Here is a 22,929-nt window from a genome sequence, read left to right on the forward strand (position 1 = left end):
AGAAAAGAGAAACACTTAGAAGCTATTTAGAAATAAACTGGTGAGATATTTAGGAAGTGGAAATTACTTCAGGACAGTGCATGTTTTACAGTATGAGAGAATTCTAGGATGGTGTATACATTTGGCTTTAGAGGCTAGGTGGGTGGCAATTCTAAGCAATGAGATAGAAAATGAGGAGCAATAGGTTTTAGTAGGGAAACATAAGTTCATATTTGGGCACATTGAATTTGAGGAGCTCATGGGATTTCCAGATGGTAATGCCTCACAACTGCTTATACAGATATGGTGCTCAGGAAAAAGCTAGATATAAAGATTAAAAATCTTTTACCTTTAGGTAATCAGTTGAAACTAATCACATGGACAAAGTACTTAAGGATAACATATTTTGCCAGAAATCTTAGGAGCACCAACATTTAAGTAAAAGACAAAAAGAATAACACAAAGGAGACTGAGAGATGAATTCCGGAGCTGAGAAGAATAAACCTGAGGAGCGAGATTCAAAAGCTGAAAAGAGGCAAATAACAAGGACGGAGGGGATAAGCAACTTAAACAGCGCAAAAAAGTTAGTAAGGAAAAGACTAAAAAGCATCTAATGGTAACTAGGTCGTTAGTAATTTTAGCAGAAACAATTTCATTCTTACTCATTCCTGGTAGTTCCAGTACATGGCACAAAGGCCTCGCACAGTATGTATTTGCTTGATGAATAAATCAGTAGCTTTCAATCTTGGCTGTACATTAGAATAATCTGGGGAGCTTTCAAGAATGAGGATGCTCAAACCATATCCCAGACCAATTAAATGTGAATCTCTGGGCTTAGGATGCAGGTATTAGTGGGTTTTTAAAGCTCTCCAGGTGATTTCAATCTGTAGTTAAGCTTAATAAACAAACCCATAAACTGCAAAGCACCTGGTACAATTTGTTTACATGGGTTTCTACCTTACCTATGAGCTCCTCTGGGACAAGACAGGAATTGAGTCTCATTTGTAAACTCGTGCTGGTAGGTATGGCTGGGGCTCAAATCTTTTCATGAAATGAACAAGTATTACACAACTTTTCTAGAATCTTCTAATGTAAAAGCCAAGAAAAGAAAAAGATCCCGCAATTCAAAGATGAGTTTTATCCTTTTTTTTTTTTTAAAGATTTTATTTATTTATCAGAGAGAGAGAGGGGGAGAGAGCGAGCACAGGCAGATAGAATGGCAGAGGCAGAGGGAGAAGCAGGCTCCCTGCCCAGCAAGGAGCCCGATGTGGGACTCGATCCCGGGACGCTGGGCTCAAGACCTGAGCCGAAGGCAGCTGCTCAACCAACTGAGCCACCCAGGCGTCCCAAGATGAGTTTTATCCTTAAAGAATTAAAAATTCTGTGTATTGGGATGCCTGGGTGGCTCAGTTGGTTAAGCAGCTGCCTTCAGCTCAGGTTATGATCCCAGCGTTCTGGGATCCAGTCCCACATCGGGCTCCTTGCTCGGCAGGGAGCCTGCTTCTCCCTCTGCCTCTGCCTACCTCTCTGTCTGCCTGTGCTCACTCTCGCTCCTCTCTCTCTTACAAATAAATAAATAAAATCTTTGAAAAAAAAATTCTGTGTATTATGGATAATGAAATCTAATGTGAATCTGAGCACGCTGCCCTGAACAATTCATGACTCATTCAGAAACAATTCTAGACAAACCTGATTGAGACCAAAAATACTAGGAAAAAACCCGAGACAAAGTCAAGAGAAAGCACAGTGTATCAAAAGACATGCTTACCTGAGTGATTATGAGTATTAAATGCACAAAGTACTATTACAGCACCTTGTTGAAATACTGTTACCAGAATACAGAGAACCGTGTAGCTCCGGAATCAGGAAAAACTGGTTTCTCGGTGTACAGGGGAAGTTGTATTACAGATTCTATTTAAGTAGGAATGATTAACCTTCTTGCACAAGAGTGGTTAACCTGATAAATTATCAGTGTTCATCTTGGGAGAAATCTAACTGAATTTGTATTAGCGGAGAAGACAACGGGAACTAACTTGATTTGACCGTTTCAATACTGTTAGTTGAGATATGGAAAATCCATCAGTTTGTAAGAGGAAAAAGTTTGGCATCACTCATAGCACGTGGCTGAAAAAGAGAGCAAGAGAGAGGAAAAGCTTAAGGTCGGGGGGGGGGGCAGAGACTGAGTCCACTTGTCTTTTCCTGGTTCAGTCTTCCTTCTTCACCAACCTTCGGCTCTCCCTAACTCTGCTTTAGTATTCATTCCCGCAACTTTCTTTCCCAAGCTTTCCCGCCAGCCTCTACCCCAAGACCATTAGCCAAGGCGTGTGACAGAAAAGGCTGGGGAGTTACTAATTCCCCCAGCTGTGTCTGTGGAGTGCAAGCGAAGCTCCCAGAAACCTCCGCTCTCCTGTCCAGCCTCCTTCGAGAGGCCCCTGTTCTCGGGTTAAATACTTGCACAGAGATCAGCGCTTCTGCCAGGTTCCCGCGCCCACCTTCTCTTCAGCCGGTGGAACGACGCCTAGCCCAGGGGCGCTACAGGACACGGCGCACGGCGCCGTGACCTCGGCTTCTCCCGCGCGTCAGGCCCTGGGCGCTCGCCAGCTCTGGGCCCCACGCTGCTCTCAGCCGGGATTCGTGCAGCTGCTGCCGCTGAGCCGATTCTCCACGCTGGCCAGGAGCCGCGGACTGGGCGGAGCCGGCGGCGCCGGCATTCAGCGTCACCACCCGGGCGGGGCGAACCGGCTGCTGACGCCATCACCCAGGCACCTGCCAACATGGAAGGTGGTGACGGCGGCGTCGCTGTGGCTGGCCAAGGGGCTCTGGGCTCTGGGGCGGTGACAGCGACAGTCCGGGAGCTTCTGCAGGACGGTAAGGAGTCTGGGTCTGGCTGGGTGGTGGGCCCGGGGACTGTCCTGTTCCGCACCTGGACCGGGGTGGTAGACTCAACCCGTCGCTTGGCTGAAAGTTTTCCGGTCTTGACGTGACCACTCCCCCCCGCCCGGCCCCCTGGCGTCTGGGTGCTGGCCTCGCCAACCTGTTTCTCCAGAGACTAACAGACCCCTTTCCTTCCGTGTGTCCAGGGGACATTTAATTTCTGGTTGTTCCTCATTTCAACTCTACCCTTCCTGCATTTGAGGTTTCTCTGAAGTCCTGGGACTGCCGCACTCCGGTGACCCAGGTTGACAGCCGCAATTGGAGAAAGCGTTGCATCCCATGAAGAGTGAAAGACCTAGAACAGATAGATGACAGCTCTTAATGTTAAAAAAAGCTTCATTTTAAAGTGGAGTTGGAAGCATCCCTCTCTTAACAAATTCTCGGGTTACACAGGTGGCCCACTCGCAGCCTAGTTTTTTACAAGGCGTTTATCCACAAGCATGCATGGGGACGAGTTCAGAACATTAGTTCAGGCAGGGATTAACCATATGTATTGAATATAGCAATTTATTGATAGTTTTGGACAGAGGAAAACTGTAGGAAATAAGTTAAACATAGGACATTTGAGAAGTACATTAAGTTGTATTAATTCAGTTAACACGCCGCGAATCTCTTATCCTTCAGAATAAAGTTCACAGTTCTTCTCATCTGTTCTTAATTTTCTTCCCTAATTGCCATCACGTTCCACCAGGTATTGAAAATAATTTGTGTGCCTGACTTTTTCTGCTATATTGTAGAACTGCATTTTTACTGCACAGTTAATAATGGTACCTTTCTTATGGTGGGTGCAGAATAAATTTTTATAATTGAACATCACAATAAGCGTATGCGCACACTTTTTAATGAACATCACAGTAAGTATATGCACACATTTGCAGATCAAAGTAGGTTATAAACGAATGAAATAACATTCTAAATTACTGTTTTCCTCTGAGTGTTGCATATTATTGCCCTTAATTCCTTGCCTTCTGATAATGTATATACTTTTGTCAAAACTTTCTGATGAGGTGTTTTTGAACCTGATTGTGTTAGATTCTCTAGGTTAGAATCTCTGTCCAGTGCATCTCTGTATCTTGATTTAAATTCCATTTAACCAAGTTTTGAACTCCTGATATGTGTGCAATTTTCAACCTCAAGCAGCTTGCCATTTTAGTAAAGGATAATAATCTTGTAAGCTGTAAAGTTAAGCATTCTAATATAGTGTTGCTGGATAGCAGCGTTGTGTACAAAGCCAAACAATACAGAGGAGGATGATAATGGGGAGTGATTAGCGAACTGTCAAGAAAGGCTTTCTAGACGGAATCTCTGCTTCTAAGGATGGTCTTCCTCCTGTGTTCTGAGTCTTTTTTTTTTTCCTGTCTCCTCAAGGACCCAGTCACCTTCATTCTATGCCATTGAAATCTCTTTGCCAAGGTCTCTAATGACCTCTTTGTGATTAAATCAAATGGATACTTTTTGATTCATACCTTACTTGAACTTGTAAAAAGGGGTTTGACTCTTCTTGAAATATTTCTTTTCATGTGACTTGTGAGTTGTGTGCTTAAAAAAAAAATTCCTAATTCTCTAAGTGCTCTTTTCCAAGTTTCTTTGATTGCTAGTCATCTTCAGTTTGCCCCTAATTCAGTGGTTCACTTCACCCATTCTCTGCAACATTCCTAAAATATTAAACATTTCTGTCCGTAATAGTGATTCAGTATGTACAGGATCTGCCACTGGTAGAGGATAGGATTGATAGGGTTGGTGAGCAGATGCATAGTTGGAATAATTTGTGGGCTGTTTCTGATACACCTCCTATGGGAATGAGACAACTGTAAAATAGAAGCATTATATGACTTTTCTTCTGATGGACAATCACTCCTCAAATGCCAAGTCCAATGGCCTGTATTCAGCCTTCACTGTTTGATCTTTGTAAGATCTTTGATGCCACTTACCACTTACTTTCTCTAAACCGTCCCTTGCCATTCTTTCTTGTTTTTCTTTCTCTCTGAACGTTCCTTCGTCTCCTTGATTGCTTTCATTTTCCCCATCTACTTCCAGATTTTTGGTGTTTGTCTGGCTTCTGAACTCAGTCTTCTCCATTTCCCTTTTTGTGCATTCTAAAATTCATTCCTAAATCATTTTTTTCAAGGTTTCAAAATTAATATAGTTGTATACAAATACACACATACATGGTCCTTACCTCTCTTCTAAACTATACGATTACTGTCTACTGGACATTTCTATCTTGATAGTGAACAGGCACGATTAGTTTTACTTACCAAAAGTTACATATGAACAAATAGTTCAGGTGCTACATGTGAAAAGGTGGGATTATTTCACTTTTTTTTACCCTTTTCCTCTAACCTTCTCTGTTACCATCGATTGTATGTGGTTAGTTAAATATGTGCTTTTTTCCCCATGTAGATGATGAGTTCCTTGGAGGCAGCAATATGATCAATTTTATCTTTATGCAAAGATGCCTAGTGGTCGAACTTAATGCAAAGCTGAATTCCCTGTGTCAGTTACTCAGTCAAGAATCTTGGGAATCATCCCTATACTTCTTGCTCTACCTAATCACCCATTTTCAGCTTGTCTCTAAGTCCTACACATTATAGTGTCCGAATATTTGTCAACTTAGTCATTTTCTTTTTTTTTAGGATCACTGTCTTAGGCCTTCATCATGTCTCTTGGGCTGTTAACAGAGGACCCTACTGCTGGCTTCGGCAGCTCTATTACATGAGTGTGCTGGTAAACCACCTTTCTGATACAATAGGAAAAGCCCTGATTTTGTAGTGTATGCCAGTTTCCATGGTATAAATACTTTCAACCTGGTCATTTTTTAGATGCCTACATGTGATGTCCCCTAGCTCACACAGTTCCTGAGAATTGAACTGTTGGCTCTCAGGAGCCAATATGAGGCAGCTCCAGCACATCACTGGGTGACTAATCCCTTTTCAGTCATCCTCTGCTCTGCTGCCAGAAACTAAAACACAAAGCTGACAGTGCTCTTTCTCATCTTTAACCTTAATGAGATATAGTCTGAACATTTTAGAAGTCTTACCAGTCTCTTTTTAAATTGCCCTTAGCCTTCCTTTGGAACCTCAACTCCTATTATTCTTTCCCCTTCTGCCCAGCAGTGTGATCTAGACACACTGACGTCAGTGTTGCCCTTCTTTCTCAAAATACGCTCTGGCATTTGCTGCCTCTACACCTTCCTTCTTCTTGGAGTAGCCTTCTCCACTTGGCTGCCTTGCAGGATCTTTAATCCTGAAAACTCCTTGGCAAACTGGAAGGACATGGGACTCCCAGAATTAAGGCCAAAGTAGTAGTTTTTCTTTCACTTTGAGATTCATCAAGAATGAATCTTTGTTCTTTGCAGAATGCTACTTCCAGGTCATATATAGATGAATTTATTCATTCAACTGGTCCAGAACACCTGCCATGTGTCAGGCATTGCTCAGGCTCTAGGGATGTGGGAGTAAACAAAACAAAGTCCTTGCCCTTATGGAGCATGCATTATATGGATAGAGACAATAGAAGTTGTCTGATAGGGACTCCATTTTGCCGGTTAGTTTTACAATCTCTGTCAGGGTAGTTTTACCTGTATCTCCCACATGGGTGGAAGGTAGTGGTTTTCTACCTACCCTGAGCTCACTTCTACATAATGATTTTTAACTATTAATTCTCTCCATTTGACTTTCACCCACAGATCTTTGGGTTTCTGTACTGGAAGATAGCTTAACATCTAGCATCATTACTTTTTTTGTGTTTAGTAAGGGTCTTTTTTGAACATAGGCTGTCTTTCCATTTACTTATTTCAACCATAAATCCTTAGTTTCAGTAACACCTGAAAGTTATGTTTGCCTATTTCTATAAAAATTCCAGATTCATTTTATTATGACAGCATTTGTGCATTGATTTAGAGATATTTGAGACCATAAATGTCAAATATAGTCAATTTGCCTGTTGTCATTGTCAGTGACCTTGTATTCTTGCATTAAAGGCTATGGTTAGTAGTTAATTTTTAGTCTTCTACTCTTATATGTTCCTTTCGACTCTCTGGTAAAAGTTAACTTTCAGCAGTGTAATATAGGGGTTCAGACTGTGGGCTCTGCAACCTGCATTCGTATCTCAGACAGGTTGGGCAAGTTGCGTGTCCTGTCTTTACCTGTCTCTTCATCTGTGAAATGGGGGAAATGATAGTTCCAGCAGGGTTGTGTGAGGTTGAAAGTGCTAATATGTTTAAAGTGTATGGGTCAGTGCCTGGCCTACAGTAAGCTCTCAGTGAATGTTACCACTCTCTTCCCATTTACAGCAGTTCTTAGTGTATAAAAAGGTCGAAGTATGTTATCTATATTGGTTTTGTTGTCTGTTATCTGTGGTTTAGTGCAGTGCAATTAACAATGAAAGACTTTTCCTTATTTTTTCCCCCTAGAGTGTTACAGGGATTTTTTAAATGAAGACTTTGATGTAAAGACTTATACTTCCCAGTCTATTCATCAAGCCGTAATTGCTGAACAACTAGCAAAACTTGCCCAAGGAATCAGTCAGTTGGATAAAGAACTACACCTACAGGTATTGCCAATCTTCTGGATCATCTGGATTCTTCAACCTAAAGATAAAATAATTTATCACTTGTAATACTTTTACTATTTAATCTAAAGGCATATTTAAATGAGCAAATGTGTAACTTACCAGTGTGGCTTATTTTTCAAAGTATGTTTTTGAAAAGTTTTCTATAAACTACTTTTCGTTAGATGAAAAACTAACGTACCCATCTCTCCAAAAGCTGTTGTTCATACTTTGCTTTCATCTCCTTAACAGATGTGCAGTGAATATAAGTAGGTGAAAAATGGAAGCCTTTGATAAAAGTAATAGAAAATGGACTTTTGGAAGTAGAACAGTGTGAATAGGAAAAATTGGTGTGTTCCCATTGGCACTTCCCACTTTATGAAACAGTGTAATATTTGCTGAAATTCTAGAAAGTTGACAAGTTTGTGGTAGAAAGAACACAATATGGGGAATTAGGAGATGGTTCCCAATCTTAACTGTGCTGGTACCTTAATGTCTCTGAGTTTTGCTTTTAAAAAAGGAAATCTATTAAATGGGTTGGAGTGAATAAGGAGGAAGAGATTATAGTGGAAGATCTTAAAGGTTCCTTCCTTTTCTATAATTCTGTAATTTTTTTTAAAGATTATTTATTTATTTATTTGACAGAGAAAAATCACAAGTAGATGGAGAGGCAGGCAGAGAGAGAGAGAGAGGGAAGCGGGCTCCCTGCTGAGCAGAGAGCCCAATGCGGGACTCCATCCCAGGACCCTGAGATCATGACCTGAGCCGAAGGCAGCAGCTTAACCCACTGAGCCACCCAGGCGCCCTAATTCTGTAATTTTATAGGGAGTTTTATAGTATACTTCCTATTTTGGCTTTTGTAGAGTAGGCACTTAATAAATATTTAAATGAATGAACAAATGCATAAGTATATGGACTGTTTACCAGGAAACTTAGATCTGTTATAACATGATATGTATTCATTTAAATTTTTTATATTGTACTTTATCAGTTGAAAGAGTAGCTTAGGACTGGGATGACTTCTAAGGTCACTTTAACTGTGATTATATATTATGTATTTTAATTACACATTTAGTTGTATACTTTGTCAGGTTTCACATTAGGCTGTGGGGATAGAAAAATGAACATATTTCCCAGCTCTCCAAGGACTCAAAGACCAGTGGCAGATACAGAGAGAAATAATGACAGGGAAGTGATGCCTGTTTTATTTAGAATAGTAGGAAGCATTCATAAAAGCAGGAGAAAATGCACTTAACTCTGCCTAGGGTTCTCAGGGGTGGCTTTTTATAATAGCCACCTGAAATTCCTTTTTTTTTGTTGTTGTTTTTTTATGGTTATTATTTTATTTTTCTCCCCCAAGGTTTTATTTAAATTCCAGTTAACATATGATGTAATATTAGTCTTAGCTATAGAATTTAGTGATTTGTCACTCATACTCCCCACCCAGTGCTCATCATAAGTCCCCTCCTTAATCTCTGTCATCCATCTAGCCCTCCCCCTGCCCACCTCTCCTCCAGCAACCCTCAATTTGTTCTCTGTAGTTAAGAGTCTTTTTCCTGGTTTGCCTCTCTTTCTCCCCCTGCCATGTTCATGTTTGCTTTTTAAATTCTGTATATGGGGACGCCCGGGTGGCTCAGTTGGTTGAGCAGCTGCCTTCGGCTCAGGTCATGATCCCAGCATCCTGGGATCAAGTCCCACATCAGGCTCCTTGCTCCGTGGGGAGCCGGCTTCTCCCTCTGCCTCCATCTGCCAGTGCTCTCTCTCTCTCTCTCTCTCTCTCTCTGTCTGACAAATAAATAAATAAAATCTTTAAAAAAAATTCTGTATATGTATGAAATCATAAGGTATTTGTGTTTCTCTGACTTAATTTGCTTAGCAAATATTCTCTAGCTCTATCCACATTGTTGCAAATGGCAAGATTTCATTCTTTTTTTATGGCTGAGTAATATGATTGGTATTTTCTTTATTCCTTGCATGCAGTACCTTCTTTGAAGGAATCAGTAAAAACCAAAAGTTTGTTTAACATCTCTTACAGGGGACAAATTATACTTACGGTAATTTGGAATATGAAGTAGAGGTCTAGTATGGGCCCTGAACCTGCTATAATTGTTTCTCTGCAGAAGAAGAATCGGGATAATGCTAACCAAACCCATAAATTTTGTTTTAAATATCGTTGAGATGAATAAAATAATAGAAGATGTGATGAAGTATGTATTAGTTGGAGCTTTGGACAGGAAACAGAAACCACTCTAGGTATTGAAAGAAGGAAGGTGTTTAATACAGAGAACTGGATGCTTCTGAAGTCAGCCAGTGAACTGAGTTGAAGGATCTACTTTCATAGATGCAGTGCGGAGGCCTGGAAGCTCCAGCCCTTACCTCCCATGCCACTGCTAAAATTCTGGCTCGGGGTATCCGGTAACTAAATTCTAGAATGATTGATACAGTTTTTCCAACCATCTCTAAATTCAGGTGTCAGGACCTTGCTCATTACTAGCTGAGACAATAAGAAGATAGCATTCCTTTCTTTTCTGTCTTCAGATCTCTTGGAAATTCATCCAGCTGGCTGCAGGGGAATTTATGGAAGTCTTGCTTTAGGAGTTTCAACATTTTCAAAGTATTCTTCACACAGAAAAAAGATGAATAGAGGATTAAATTTAGTCTTGTTAGGATGGACAGACCGATGACTGTATCAGTGGCCTGGGGAGAATTCAGACATGTTCTGGCCATCTTAACAGACACAGGAAACCAAAATTAGTAGTTAATTTAGATGGCTGTGGTAGAAAGGGACTTGATAGAATAACAATGATATCTGAAACAGGGCAAAGTGGAGGTAGTAGGGGTTCCAGTGAATGAATCCTTGCTGACTAGGAGCTTCAGTTTCCAGCCTAGATAGGAAACAACTTCTTCATTGGAATTGAAAAGGTACAAAATGATAAGGATTTTTGAATTATTCTAAAGAATAATGATTACTCATGATTTCTTGATGTTTCTAGGAATCTCTTGCATGTGGTCTTTACCTCTTAAGCTTTTTGGGTTTTTGATGTGATCATTCACATTAAAAAAGCCTGGGTGGCTCAGTTGGTTAAGCATCCGACTCTTGATTCAGCTCGGGTCATAATCTCAGGATTGCAAGATTAGGCCCCAAGTCAGGCTCTGTGCTCAGTGCAGAGTCTGCTTGAGATTCTTTTAATTTTCATTTAAAAAATCAGTCTTGCACAGGGAAAGGGATTTGCTATGACCCTGGGAAACTGAAAGCAGAGAGATGTTTAGGGATAGGTGGGTGCTGACTCTGTGTTATGTTTTCAGATTAGAATATGCTGAATTAAGTTCAAGAACTAAGAGAACCTAATGTTTAAAAAACATTTTTACAAGGAAGACATAATAGGATTGCAAAAATTAGCTGTTTTTTTTTTTTTCCCCAATTTTGGCACAATTCTACCTGCACCTCCCATTAAGAAAGCAAGGGCTGGTGAAAATGCTGTGACTTCTTCGGCTCTATGTTCACTTATAAGCATGTTTGTTTCTGCTAATAACTCATCTCAAATGTACCCTTATCACATGTATTTTTTTCTTCTGTGTTGGTGTTTGTGCCTTCCTCTATGGAGAGAGACCTTTATTCTTCCTTGTAGTTACAAAGAAAAATATCCAATACTCAACAGCAAATTCTTGATTTTCAGGTTGTTGCAAGGCATGAAGATTTATTAGCACAAGCAACTGGTATTGAGTCTTTGGAAGGTATGTTTCCATTAAGTACTATAAATTAGATTGAGCTAGACCAGGGACTGGCAAACTTTTACTGTTAAGCGTCAGATAGTAAATATTTTAGACTTTGGAGGCCATACTATTTCTGTTTTAGCTACTAAACTCTGCTATTTCAGTGTGAAAGTAGCCAGATAATATGTAAATGATTATCACTATGTCCCAACAAAACTTTAATAAAAACTTTATTGACCTCTGAGCTAAACTATCTGGGTTCAAATCCTTGCTTTGCCACTTAGTAGATATGTGACTATGGACAAGTTATTTAACCTTTGTATGGCTCCCTTTTATCTGAAAAGGAGGAGTATCATTTTATTTTTTAAGATTTTATTTATTTATTTGACAGAGATCATAAGTAGGCAGAGAGAGAGGCAGTTGTGGGCGGGGGGGAAGCAGGCTCCCCACTGAGCAGAGAGCCTGATGCGGGGCTCCATCCCAGGACCCTGAGATCATGACCTGAGCCAAAGGCAGAGGCTTTAACCAACTGAGCCACCCAGGCGCCCCCAAGGGAAGAGTATTAAAATGTACCTGGATGGTGTTATTTTGAGGGCTAAGTGAATTAGAAAAATGGTTAGAACAATTCCTGGTATATATTTAGTGCCTCTGTAAAATTAACAGAAAATTGTTAATTAATGAAAACATCAATACCACCAGAGTGAGTAATAGTGGAGGTAGGCTTGAATACTTTCCTTATTTTTGGCTTTCTTTGAAACTTTTTTCAATGAAGTTATAATAGAATAATAATATATTGGGGGCGCCTGGGTGGCTCAGTTGGTTAAGCATCCGACTCTTGATTCAGCTCAGGTCATAATCTCAGGGTTGCAAGATTAGGCCCCAAGTCAGGCTCTGTGCTCAGTGCAGAGTCTGCTTGAGATTCTTGTTCCCCTTACCTTCACGCATGTGCGCAAGCGCTCCCTCTTTCTCTCTAAATAAATAAAATCTTAAAAAAAGAATAATACATTGGATTTATATTTTTATGAATCTTAGTATTTTTTATTAGATAAATCTTTTATGAATTTTTCATTGTCTCTTGATTAAATTAAACTACATCTTATGGAATGTTAATAACATGTTTTACATTATCACTTGTGTTGTGATTACTATTATTAATCTTTACACATTAAAAGAAAACTAAGTGATTTTCCCTATGTTGATCAAATTCTTGGCATGGAAGGATATTGCTTTCTGGGATGCAATATGCTTTCATGCTTCAATGCTTCCCCTTATTTCTTATGCACTCAAGGGTGTTAACTTATTCTCAGCATGTATACTGTTTCTCAGACATCCTGATGAAGAACTTAGTATTTGAGGGAATAATAGTTTGTTACTTGAATATTTAATTGGATATCAGACTATGTTCTTGGGAAAACTGAGTACTGACCACTTCCTGTTGGAAATGAACTATTTTTAATCTTATATCATTTTATGTGTTTCTGGAAGCAGGTAAATAATATCCTGTTTTAATGGTGATTTGTTTTTAAAATAAATGAGGGGTGATTTTTTTAATTTGTAAAACCTATAAGGATGGCTGGTAGTACATTGATTCTGAGTGTATTTAGGTGTAGGTGAATCATCACAATAGAAATAGTTCTCATTGTGGTTTTTTTATATACATTTAGGTCTACAATGTGCTTGTTTTTCCCAAAATGCTTTTCAGTGATCACGACACTTAAAATGTATGGTTAGACTGAGTTAGAATGACTATCCATTGGATGAGTATATAAGGTACAAAGACTGCCTTCTCTGAGTTCTTTTGATAATTTAAGCATCTTCTCTGGATTGTTTGAATATAAATATTCAAATTTGAATTACTTGAATTAGTATTAATAGTATTAACTTGAATTAGTGTTAGTAGTATTCTACTAATCAAATTAGTAGAATTTGATTATTTGAAGTAGTATTCATTTTGGCATTATGTGTATTTCTAAGTACTTACTAGTATGTTGAGATCCTGAAAAATAAGCGTGATCTGTATTTGAAAATGAATAGTATCCCACCTTCTACTTCATCAGCTTTTTTTTTTTTTAAGATTTTATTTATTTATCAGATGGAGATCACAAGTAGTAGGCAGAGAAGCAGGCAGAGAGCCCCATGTGGAGCTTGATCCCAAGACCTTGGGATCATGACCCAAGCCGAAGGCAGAGGCTTTAACCCACTGAGCCACCCAGGCACCCCTACTTCAGCTTTTTAACCACCAATATTGAATTTTGCCATGTAAATAGTTCAGCAGTACATTTATTGAACCTATTTCATTAAAAGTTGCCCCCATTCATTTTCATTTATTTATTTATTTAAATATTAGTTGAGCGGGTGCCTGGCTGGCTCAGTGGTTTATTGCCCGCCTTTGGCGCAGGCCATGGTCTCAGGGTCCTAGGATTGAGTCCCAAATCGGGCTCCCTGCTCAGTGGGAATCTGGTTCTCCCTCCCCCTCTACCCCCCTTCCCACTCGTGCTCTCTCTCTCTCTCAAATAAATAAATAAAATCTTTAAAAAATATATTAGTTGATAATTTGCTAGGTTCCAGACAGGTAGATTTGGGATTTAGAGGTATTTTTAATTAATGCTATTTTACTGAAAAGAGATATCCTCATTCCTTCCTTCATTTGTTCACTCAAACAGTAACTGAGAACTTGTTAGGTACCAGGCACTTATGAACGATAGATAGTCACGGTTCTTATGGAACTTCTGTTCTAAGGCAGGGAAGCAGACAAAAAAAATACACAAATGGGAAACTTCAGATATTTTTAAGTTCCACAAAGAAAATAAAATGGTTTATTAGTTGGAGGAAGGGGAGTCCCTTACTAGCTAGGATACTCGGGAGGGTGTGGCCTTTTTTACAAGATGACATTTAAGCTGAGAACTGAATGATGAGAAACAGCCACCACATGAAAAGTGGAAGAAGAGTGTGTGGTAAGCTGAAAGACCAATAAATGGGAAGGTAGGAGTTAACATGGGTTATATGAGGGACAGAAAAAAGGCCAGTATGAGAGGAATTTAATGAATAAAGGAGAGAATTGTAGATGAGGTTCCTGGAAAAGAATTTTGATTTTTCATTCTAAATGTAGTGGTAAACCATTGGAGGGTTTTTATTAGGAGTATGGTATATAAGACTAATGCTCTAAAAAGTTTTCTTTTTAGAAATCAGTAGAATCAGGGGTACCAGTTTAGAAGATACTAGAAGAGAGTTGATGGTGCCTCAGGTAAGAGTGGTAGATGTGAGAGAGGAAAGTGGGTGGCATAAAATGGGGGCAGAGCTGATGGGGTTTGTTGATGGGAGATGAAAGAGGCGAGGGAAAAAAGTCACCAAGTATGATTCCTAAGATTTTAGTCTGAAAAAAGGGATAGGTGATGGTATAGATAACTGAGATGGGTTAGAATGGAGAGGATTATAATTTTGATGGGGCGAGGGTGGGGCAGAAGTTATCTTGGGTGTCTTAATTTGACAAAAGTTCAGATCTAGAGATTTGTGTGTGCATGTGTGTGTGTGTGTACATAGGTAGGCTGACATAAAAAATCTCTGTAGATATGTGTACCTATGTGTGGATGTGTGTATATAAAACTGGTATTTTATTGAATAGGTAGTATTTAAAACATTGGGATTAGGTGAAGTTCCTAAGAGACATTGTAGACAGGGAAGTGAAAATGACAGAGGATGAAATCTTAGAGTATTCTGGCATGTAGGACTCTAGCAGAGGAGGAGGAACCACTAATGTAATAGGAAGAAACCCAGAGAGTGTGTAAAGTTCGAAGCCCAGAGGAAAAAAAGTGTTTTAGGCAGGGAGTGGTTTGACTCGTGAATTTCAGAGAATTTGAGCAAGATAAAGACATAACTGACAATAGAATTTGGCACCTTGGGGGTTTCTGGTGACCTTGATAAGATTGATTTTGGTGTGGTGTGTATGAAATCTGTTTGAGAGTAGGTTGTGGAAAAAATAAGATGTGAGGACATGGTGATAACAAATAAAAGAAGTTCATTTCTGGCGGTTTAAGGTAAAGGAACCATAAAACCAGCAGAAAAATTGGACTGTGCTATACTAAAGCATAATTCTATCTGATAATGTTTATTAGTTCTAATATTACTTAATTTAATATATGACAGAGTTCTGTACCTAAGTTTATTTAGAATATTGTTTTAAAACCAGAACTATGCCAGTTAAATGTGAAAAGTGTTTTAAAGAGTGGAGTTCAAAATAATTAAAACTGTAATATTGAAAAGTTTATTTTCAGGTATATAAAACAGTAAGATTTAAGATCTGTCTTCCTGATAATATTTTTACAGTTTTAAGAAATTAACCATCATGTTGGTTAATTTAATCATTTTTAAGAAATTAACCATCATGTATATGAAATTAACCATCTCATATAGAGAGTAAGGCGATACTATCCTTGTTATCCATGTGCATTACTTACCTAGGATATAATTAATTGAACAAATATTCATCGCCATTGGAAGTAGTCTGAGTTAGGCTCAGGTCACACAGTAATGAATGAAAATATACTTTCCCTAACCTCCAGGAATTTACGGATTAGTGAGAGAGTAAAATATTAAACAGATATATAAGCAGATATGTAATTACCTAATGTGGTCAGTGCCATGAAAGAAATGTCTGCTGTAGAAGAAAATAGAAAGAAAACCTAAATTAGCTGGGGGATCTTTTAGTAATTGTTTCTGTTAAGCCAAGGCTTGGTGAATAGTGGCATTTATCTAGTAGGAGCTTGGGGATGCAGCTGAGTGCTGGAGAGAAAGTACACCATTTCCAGGTGGTGCAGGGCCTTGAAGGCCAAGCTGTGGACTTCAGTTTTGACATGGAAGTGAAGGGAAGACTGTAGAAGAGTTTTAACAGGGAATATTGGGCTACAGTTTGCACCTTTGGAGATTTTATCTATTTGTGAGAGTGAGAGAACATAATCAGGGAGAGCAGCAGGCAGAAGGAGAAGCAGGCTCCCCACAGAGCAAGGATCCTGATGCAGGACTTGATCCCAGAAACCTGGGATCATGACCTGAGCCGAAGGCAGACACTTAACCGACTGAGCCACTCAGATATCCCCAGTTTGCACCTTTAAAAAGCATTCAAGCTTCTTTTGTGACTATAGTACAATACACATGAACATGAAACTTAACCATTTTAAAGTATACAATTAAGTACCATTAATTACATTTACAGTGTTGTGCAACAGTTTTACTATGTAGTTCCAGAATTTTTTCATCACCCAAGTGGAAAACCCTGTGCTCCTTATGCAGTCACTCTCCATTTGTCAGACTTGTTTAGTGAAACAAGAATTGTAAGAAGAGAAGAGACTACTTAAAGGCTTTAAAAATAGTGCAGGTAAAGATACTGGTTGCTTAAATTATAATGGTGGCAGAAAAAAATTGAAATTTTTCTATATATGGGTATGTGTATATGTATGATTTTTTCTTTTAATATAATTTTTTTCCCCAGTTGGAGCCCTTGTAAATTTGTAAAGTAATGGAAACTGTTATGTTTTCCCAGGTGTCCTTCAGATGATGCAGACAAGAATTGGGGCTTTACAGGGAGCTGTCGATAGGTACTGCTGTTCATTTCATTAATAAGTGGAATGGAAAGAAGTTTAACCATTGATATTTTGAAGATGATTTTATTGTCACACTTCTTTATTTTCCTTTAGGATGAAAGCAAAAATTGTGGAACCATACAATAAAATAGTAGCCCGGACTGCACAACTCGCAAGACTTCAGGTTGGTTCTCACTTTTCATTTCTTTGTACTTTATTATGCATTTTATTCTTTTAAGTGGAAAGATTCCAAGAGAATGAATTCTCAGGAAATAAGGGGGTATGAGAGTAAAGGGGAAAAATACTACAGAGCTTTAAAATAAGATATGCAGTGTTTTTTTGTTTTTGTTTTTTGAGAGGGAAGGAGAGAGAGAATCTTAAGCAGGTTCCATGCCCAGTATGGAGCTGGATGGGGTTGGGGGAGCTTATCTCACAACCCTCAGATTATGGCCCAGGTCGAAATCAAGAGTTGGATGCTTAACCGACTGAACCACCCAGGAACCCCAAGATATGTAGTTTAAAAGAATACAGATCTTGACTATTCAAGTGAATTATTTTCATTCATATTATTATAGTATACAGTAATTTACTAACTTATTAAAATTTAAAAATATTTGTTCAATAGGGAACAGGAAGAAACGTAACATTTATGCTGTGACCAAATGTAAGGAATCCAAATTATAACTTATTTTAATAACTTGTGTACTTTTTGGGGAAATTCAGTTTTTGATTAGAATTCAGTGATTTTTATGACCTTTGTTTTTCCAAATGTTTTTTCTGTTCCTCCCCTATCCTTCTGGGACTGCAGTTACAAATTTACCAGGCATCTTAAGGATATCTCACAGATCACTGGATTCTCTCTACATTTTTTTCCACCATCCTCTTTTCTCTGTGTGATAATTTTTATTGCCTTGTTTTCAAGTTCACTTATTTTTTTTTCTGTACTGTTTAATCTGCCCCTAATCTTATTCAGTATATTTTTCATTTCAGACATTTTTGTTTCACCTGTAGAAATTTGATTCAGGTCTTTTCTTACATTCTATTAATCTACTTAATCTTTGAACATATAGAATATTGTCAAAATAACTACTTTAATGTCTTTGCTAATTTATAGAGTGTGCCAGTCATACCATAGTCCAGTTTGAAAATACTTCCAACACCGCAGAAAGATCCCTCGGGTCCATTGGCCAGTCTTGCTTCATTTGGGCTGCTGTAACAGATTATCATAGACTGGATGGCTTATAAAGAGAAATGTCTTACAGTTCTGGAGGCTAGAAGGCTGAATCAGGGTGCCAGCCTGGTCATGTCCTTAGTGAAGACTCTCTTTTGGGTTGCAGATAATAATTTTCTTTTTTATTTTTATAATTAAGTTTTTAACTTTAATTCCAGTCTATTTAACATACAGTGTTCCATTAGTTTCAGGTGTACAATGTAGTGGTTCAACAATTCTATGTAATATTCAGTGCTCATCATGATTAGATCGTCATTTTCTTGTTGTATCCTCAAATGGCAGACAGGGCAGGAGAGATTTCGCGGGTCTTTTATAAGGGAACTAATCCCATTCGTGAGTTGTTCACTTTCATGATCTAATCACTGCCAAAGTCCCCACTTCTTAATATCACATTGGGGTTTAGGATTTCAACCCATGAATTTTTTTTTTTTAAATAATTTCATGTATTTTTTTTTTTCCCTTCATCATGTTAAGTGAACTCTTTAATCCCATCCACTATATCCCCTTTCCCCTACTTCCCTCCCCTCTGGTAACCATCAGTTTGTTCTCTATAGTTAGGAATCTGTTTCTTGGTTTGTCTCTCTCTCTCTTTTTCCCCACTTTGCTTGCTTGTTTTGTTTCTTAAATTTCACATATTAATTGGATCATATGGTATTGGTTTTTCTCTGACTGCCTTATTTCGCTTAACATTTTACTCTGTAGCTCCATCCATGTTGTTGCAAAAGGCAAGATTTTAACCTTCAGTTTATTCCAGACGTCAGTACCTATTCCTGCTTCCAGTTCTAGGCAGTAGCTAATCTATTTTCTGTCTCTATTGATTTGCTTTTTCTGGTCATTTCCTATAAAGGGAATTGTACAAGATACTGCCTTTTGTGTCTGGCTTTGTTCATTTGCATAATGCCTTTGAGGTGTATCTACGTTGCAGAATGTCTTCAGTAGTTCATTCTTTTTTAATTGTTGAATTCTGTTCTATTTTATGGATGTAACACATTTTATTCATCCATTTACCAGTTGATGGATATTTGGATTATTTCTAGTTACTGGCTTTTATGAATAATGCTGTTAAGAACATTTGCTCACATGTATTTCATTTTCTTAGGTAGATTCCTTTCTTTCTTAAAGATTTTATTTATTTGCCAGATAGAACAAGAGAGCACTAGCAGGAGGAGTGTAGGCAGAGGGAGAGGCAGGCTCTCCACTGAGCAAGGAGCCTGATGCAGGACTCAATCCCAAGACCCTGGGATCATGACCTGAGCTGAAGGCAGACACTTAACTGACTGAGCCATCCAGGTGTTCCCTTTTAGGTAGATTTCTAAGAATATAATTGCTGGATTGTATAGTAAGTTTGTTTAATTTTTTAAGGAACTGCCATGTTCTTTTCCAAAGGGCCTATACTATTTTATATTCCATCAGCAATGTCGGAGGGTTCCAGTGTCCACACATCCTTACCAACACTTGTTCTCTCTTTTTTGACTATGGCCTGCTAGTGGGTGGACAGTGGTGTCTCATTAGATTTTAGCTTACATTTTGTAAATGGCTAGTGATATTGAGCAATGCTTCTCATGCTTTTTAGTCCTTAGTGTATCTTTGGTTTACTCAGTCTATTCATATCTTTCAGGCATTTTAAAATTGGGTCATCCTACTGTCTTTTTTTTTTTTAATTGAAGAATAGTTGACACATAATGTTGCATTAGTTTCAGGTGTACAATATAGTGACTCAGTTTCTCTGTACATTATGCTGTGCTCACTGTAAGTGTGGCTGCATCTGTCACCATATAACAACATTACAGGACCATTGACTATATTCTCTATGCTGTGCCTTTCATCCCTGTGATTAACTCATTCCATAACTGGAAGGCTATACTGCCCATTCCCCTTCACTCACCCTGCTCCTGTCTGCTGACCATCAGTGTATTCTCTGTGTTTATGGGTCTGTTTCTGATTTTTCTGTGTGTTCGTTTGTTCTGTTTTTAGATTCCACATATAATTGAAATCATCTGATATTGCCTTTCTCTGTTGACTTATTTCACTTAGTGTAATACCCCCTAGGTCTATCCAAATTGTTGCAGATGTCATGATCCCATTCCTTGTTTTGGCTGCATAATATTCGTGTGTGTGTGTGTCCACCATGTCTTCTTTATTCATGAATCAGTGCACACTTAGGTTTCTTCCATATTTTGGCTATTGTGGATAATGTTCCACTGGGCATGAAGTGCAAATATCTTTTTGAGTTAGTGATTTTGTTTTCTTTGGATAAATACCCAGTTAGGAGTTTTTTGTTTTTTTTTTTTAATTTTTTTACATATTATGCTACAATATATGATTTGCAAATATTTTCTCCCAGTAAATTATTTTTAAATCTTCCTCCCAGTCTATCCCTTGACTTTTCTTTTTTTTTTTTTAAAGATTTAATTTATTTATTTGACATACAGAGATCACAAGTAGGCAGAGAGGCAGGCAGAGAGAGAGAAGGAAGCAGGCTTCCCACCGAGCAGAGAGCCCGATGTGGGGCTCGATCCCAGGACCCTGAGATCATGACCTGAGCTGAAGGCAGAGGCTTTAACCCACTGAGCCATCCAGGCGCCCCTGACTTTTCATTTTTAAGTAGTGTCTTTTGAAACAAAAATTGTAAATTTTGATAAAGTCCAAATTATCAAATTTTCTTTTATGGATTGCTAGCACCATTTCTTAAAAGCAACTTTTCTTTCCCTGTTGAATTATTTTGTTACCTTCACGATATTTAATTGGCTTTATGTATGTGGGTTTATTTCTGGGATACTCTCTTTAGTTGCTCTAGTCTTTTGCCTTTTTATTAATAGTACACTATCTTGATTACTATAGCTTTTTAGTAAGTCTTCTTTCAGGCAAATGATCTTGAAGAAGAATACTGTTTTAGTACCTTTGCAATTACCTATGAGTTTTAGCATCAGCTGACTAATTTCTACTAAAAAGCTAGTTAGGATTTTTTTTCTAGTATCATTTGTATTTCTAATATTCTAGAAATTTTTTCTTACACAATATTTTATCATTATATTTTTTGTAGGGTAGGAGATGTTGTAATTTTTTTTTTTACTTTTTCCCATTTTTCTCTTTATTGAGAATATTGGTGAATTTTTGTCTCACTCCTAGAGTACAAGAAGGTAGTTTTAGAATTACAGACCCAAATTACAATGAAAAGTAAGATAATCCAAGTTCTTTTTAGAATAAATTCAGTTTTGTTCCAGCTAATCTCAGCTCTGGCTGATACTCATCTTAATGTACTTTCTTATTTTCTTTTTTTAATTCATTTTTTATCTTTTATTTTTTAAAATTTAAATTCAGATAACATACAGTATATTATTAGTTTCAGAGGTAAAGTTCAGTGATTCATCAGTCTTCTGTAACACCCAGTGCTCATCACATTACATGCCCTCCTTAATGTCCATCACCCAGTTAACCCATCCTCCTACCCACTTTCCTTCCATCAACTCTCAGTTTGTTTCCTATGATTAAGAGTCTCTTAAGGTTTGTCTCCCTCTCTGACTTTTGTCTTTTATTTTTCTCTCCCTTCCCCTGCTCCTCTATTTGTTTCTTAAATTCCACATATGAGTGAAATCATATGATAATTCTTTGATTGCCTTATTTCGCATAGCATAATCCTCTCTGGTTCCATCCATGTCATTGCAAATGGAAGGATTTCATTTTTTTAAAGATTTTATTCATCTATTTGACAGACAGAGATCACAAGTAGGCAGAGAGGGAGGCAGAGAGAGAGAGATGGGGAAGCAGGCTCCCCACCGAGCAGAGAGTCCGATGTGGGGCTCAATCCCTGGACCCTGGGTTCATGACCCGAGCTGAAGGTAGAGGCTTTACCCACTGAGCCACCCAGGACCCCAGGATTTCATTTTTTTAATGACTGAGTAATATTTCATATATATATATATATATATATATATATATATGGACACACACACACACACATATCACATCTTCTTTATCCATTCATCTGTCGATGGATATCTGGGAAAAGCTGGTTAGGGTTTTGACTGGAAATATACTGCATCCATAGGTGAATTTGGGGAGAATTGATGTCTTAACAATATTGAATCTTTTGACTCATGAATATGTTATCTCTACGTGTATGTAAGTTTTTAATTTCAGCTATATTTTGATTTCAGTTTTGTTAAATTTATCTTTGTTTTTGTTACTGTACTAAATGGTATTTCTAAAAAAAATTCTATTTTTTCATTCCTATTTTATATAGAATTGGTTTTTGAAAATTGACTCCATAGAGGAAATAATGAAGTTTTTTTTTTTTTTAAGATTTTATTTATTTGAGAGAGAGCACAAGTGGGGGTAGGGAGAGTGGCAGAGGGAGAGGGAGAAGTAGACTCCCCGCTGAGCAGAGAGCCGGATGTGGGACTCAATCCCAGGACCCTGGAGTCATGACCTGAGCAGAAGGCAGACGCTTAACCACCTGAGCCACCCAGATGCCCTGTAGGTTTTTTTTTTTTTTTAAGATTTTATTTATTTATTTGATAGAGATCACAAGTAGGCAGAGAGGCAGACAGAGAGAAAGGAGGAAGCACGCTCCCTGATGAGCAGAGAGCCCGATGTGGGCCCCGATCCCAGGACCCTGGGATCATGACCTGAGCTGTAGGCAGAGATTTTAACCCACTGAGCCACCCAGGTGCCCCTGCCCTGTAGATTTTTTAAATTAAGTTTTCTTTTCATATTCTTAGTAGGCATAGTATGACTTAATGCTGATATTGTTTAAAGTTAAAGAATGTAGATAAGACAATAAGGGATTGATAAATAAGCAGCTCTGATTTTCTTAGTAAGCCATTGGAACATCTACTACAAGAGCTGTTGTGTTATTGTAGGGAATACAAAGATGGGTAAGATAGTACTTGTTTTCAAAAAGTTTACGTCATGGTTAAAGGAAGTATGATAACTGTATAAAAT

The 22,929-nt window shown here is 38.3% G+C and overlaps 1 protein-coding gene across 1 annotated transcript in view; it reads left to right on the plus strand.

Annotated features, from left to right (window-relative positions):
• The first annotated feature begins 2,691 nt into the window (after window positions 1-2,691).
• Window positions 2,692-22,929, plus strand: part of COG5 (component of oligomeric golgi complex 5) — a 300,018-nt gene continuing 279,780 nt past the window's right edge. The window contains exons 1-5 of the mRNA XM_059170806.1: window positions 2,692-2,847; window positions 7,328-7,467; window positions 11,142-11,199; window positions 16,715-16,769; window positions 16,869-16,938. Coding sequence (XP_059026789.1) covers window positions 2,754-2,847; window positions 7,328-7,467; window positions 11,142-11,199; window positions 16,715-16,769; window positions 16,869-16,938 — 417 coding nt within the window. The 5' untranslated portion in view covers window positions 2,692-2,753. The remainder of the gene's footprint in view (window positions 2,848-7,327; window positions 7,468-11,141; window positions 11,200-16,714; window positions 16,770-16,868; window positions 16,939-22,929) is intronic.

Source organism: Mustela lutreola, chromosome 4 (genome assembly GCF_030435805.1).
Source record: "Mustela lutreola isolate mMusLut2 chromosome 4, mMusLut2.pri, whole genome shotgun sequence".
Taxonomy (NCBI): domain Eukaryota; kingdom Metazoa; phylum Chordata; class Mammalia; order Carnivora; family Mustelidae; genus Mustela; species Mustela lutreola.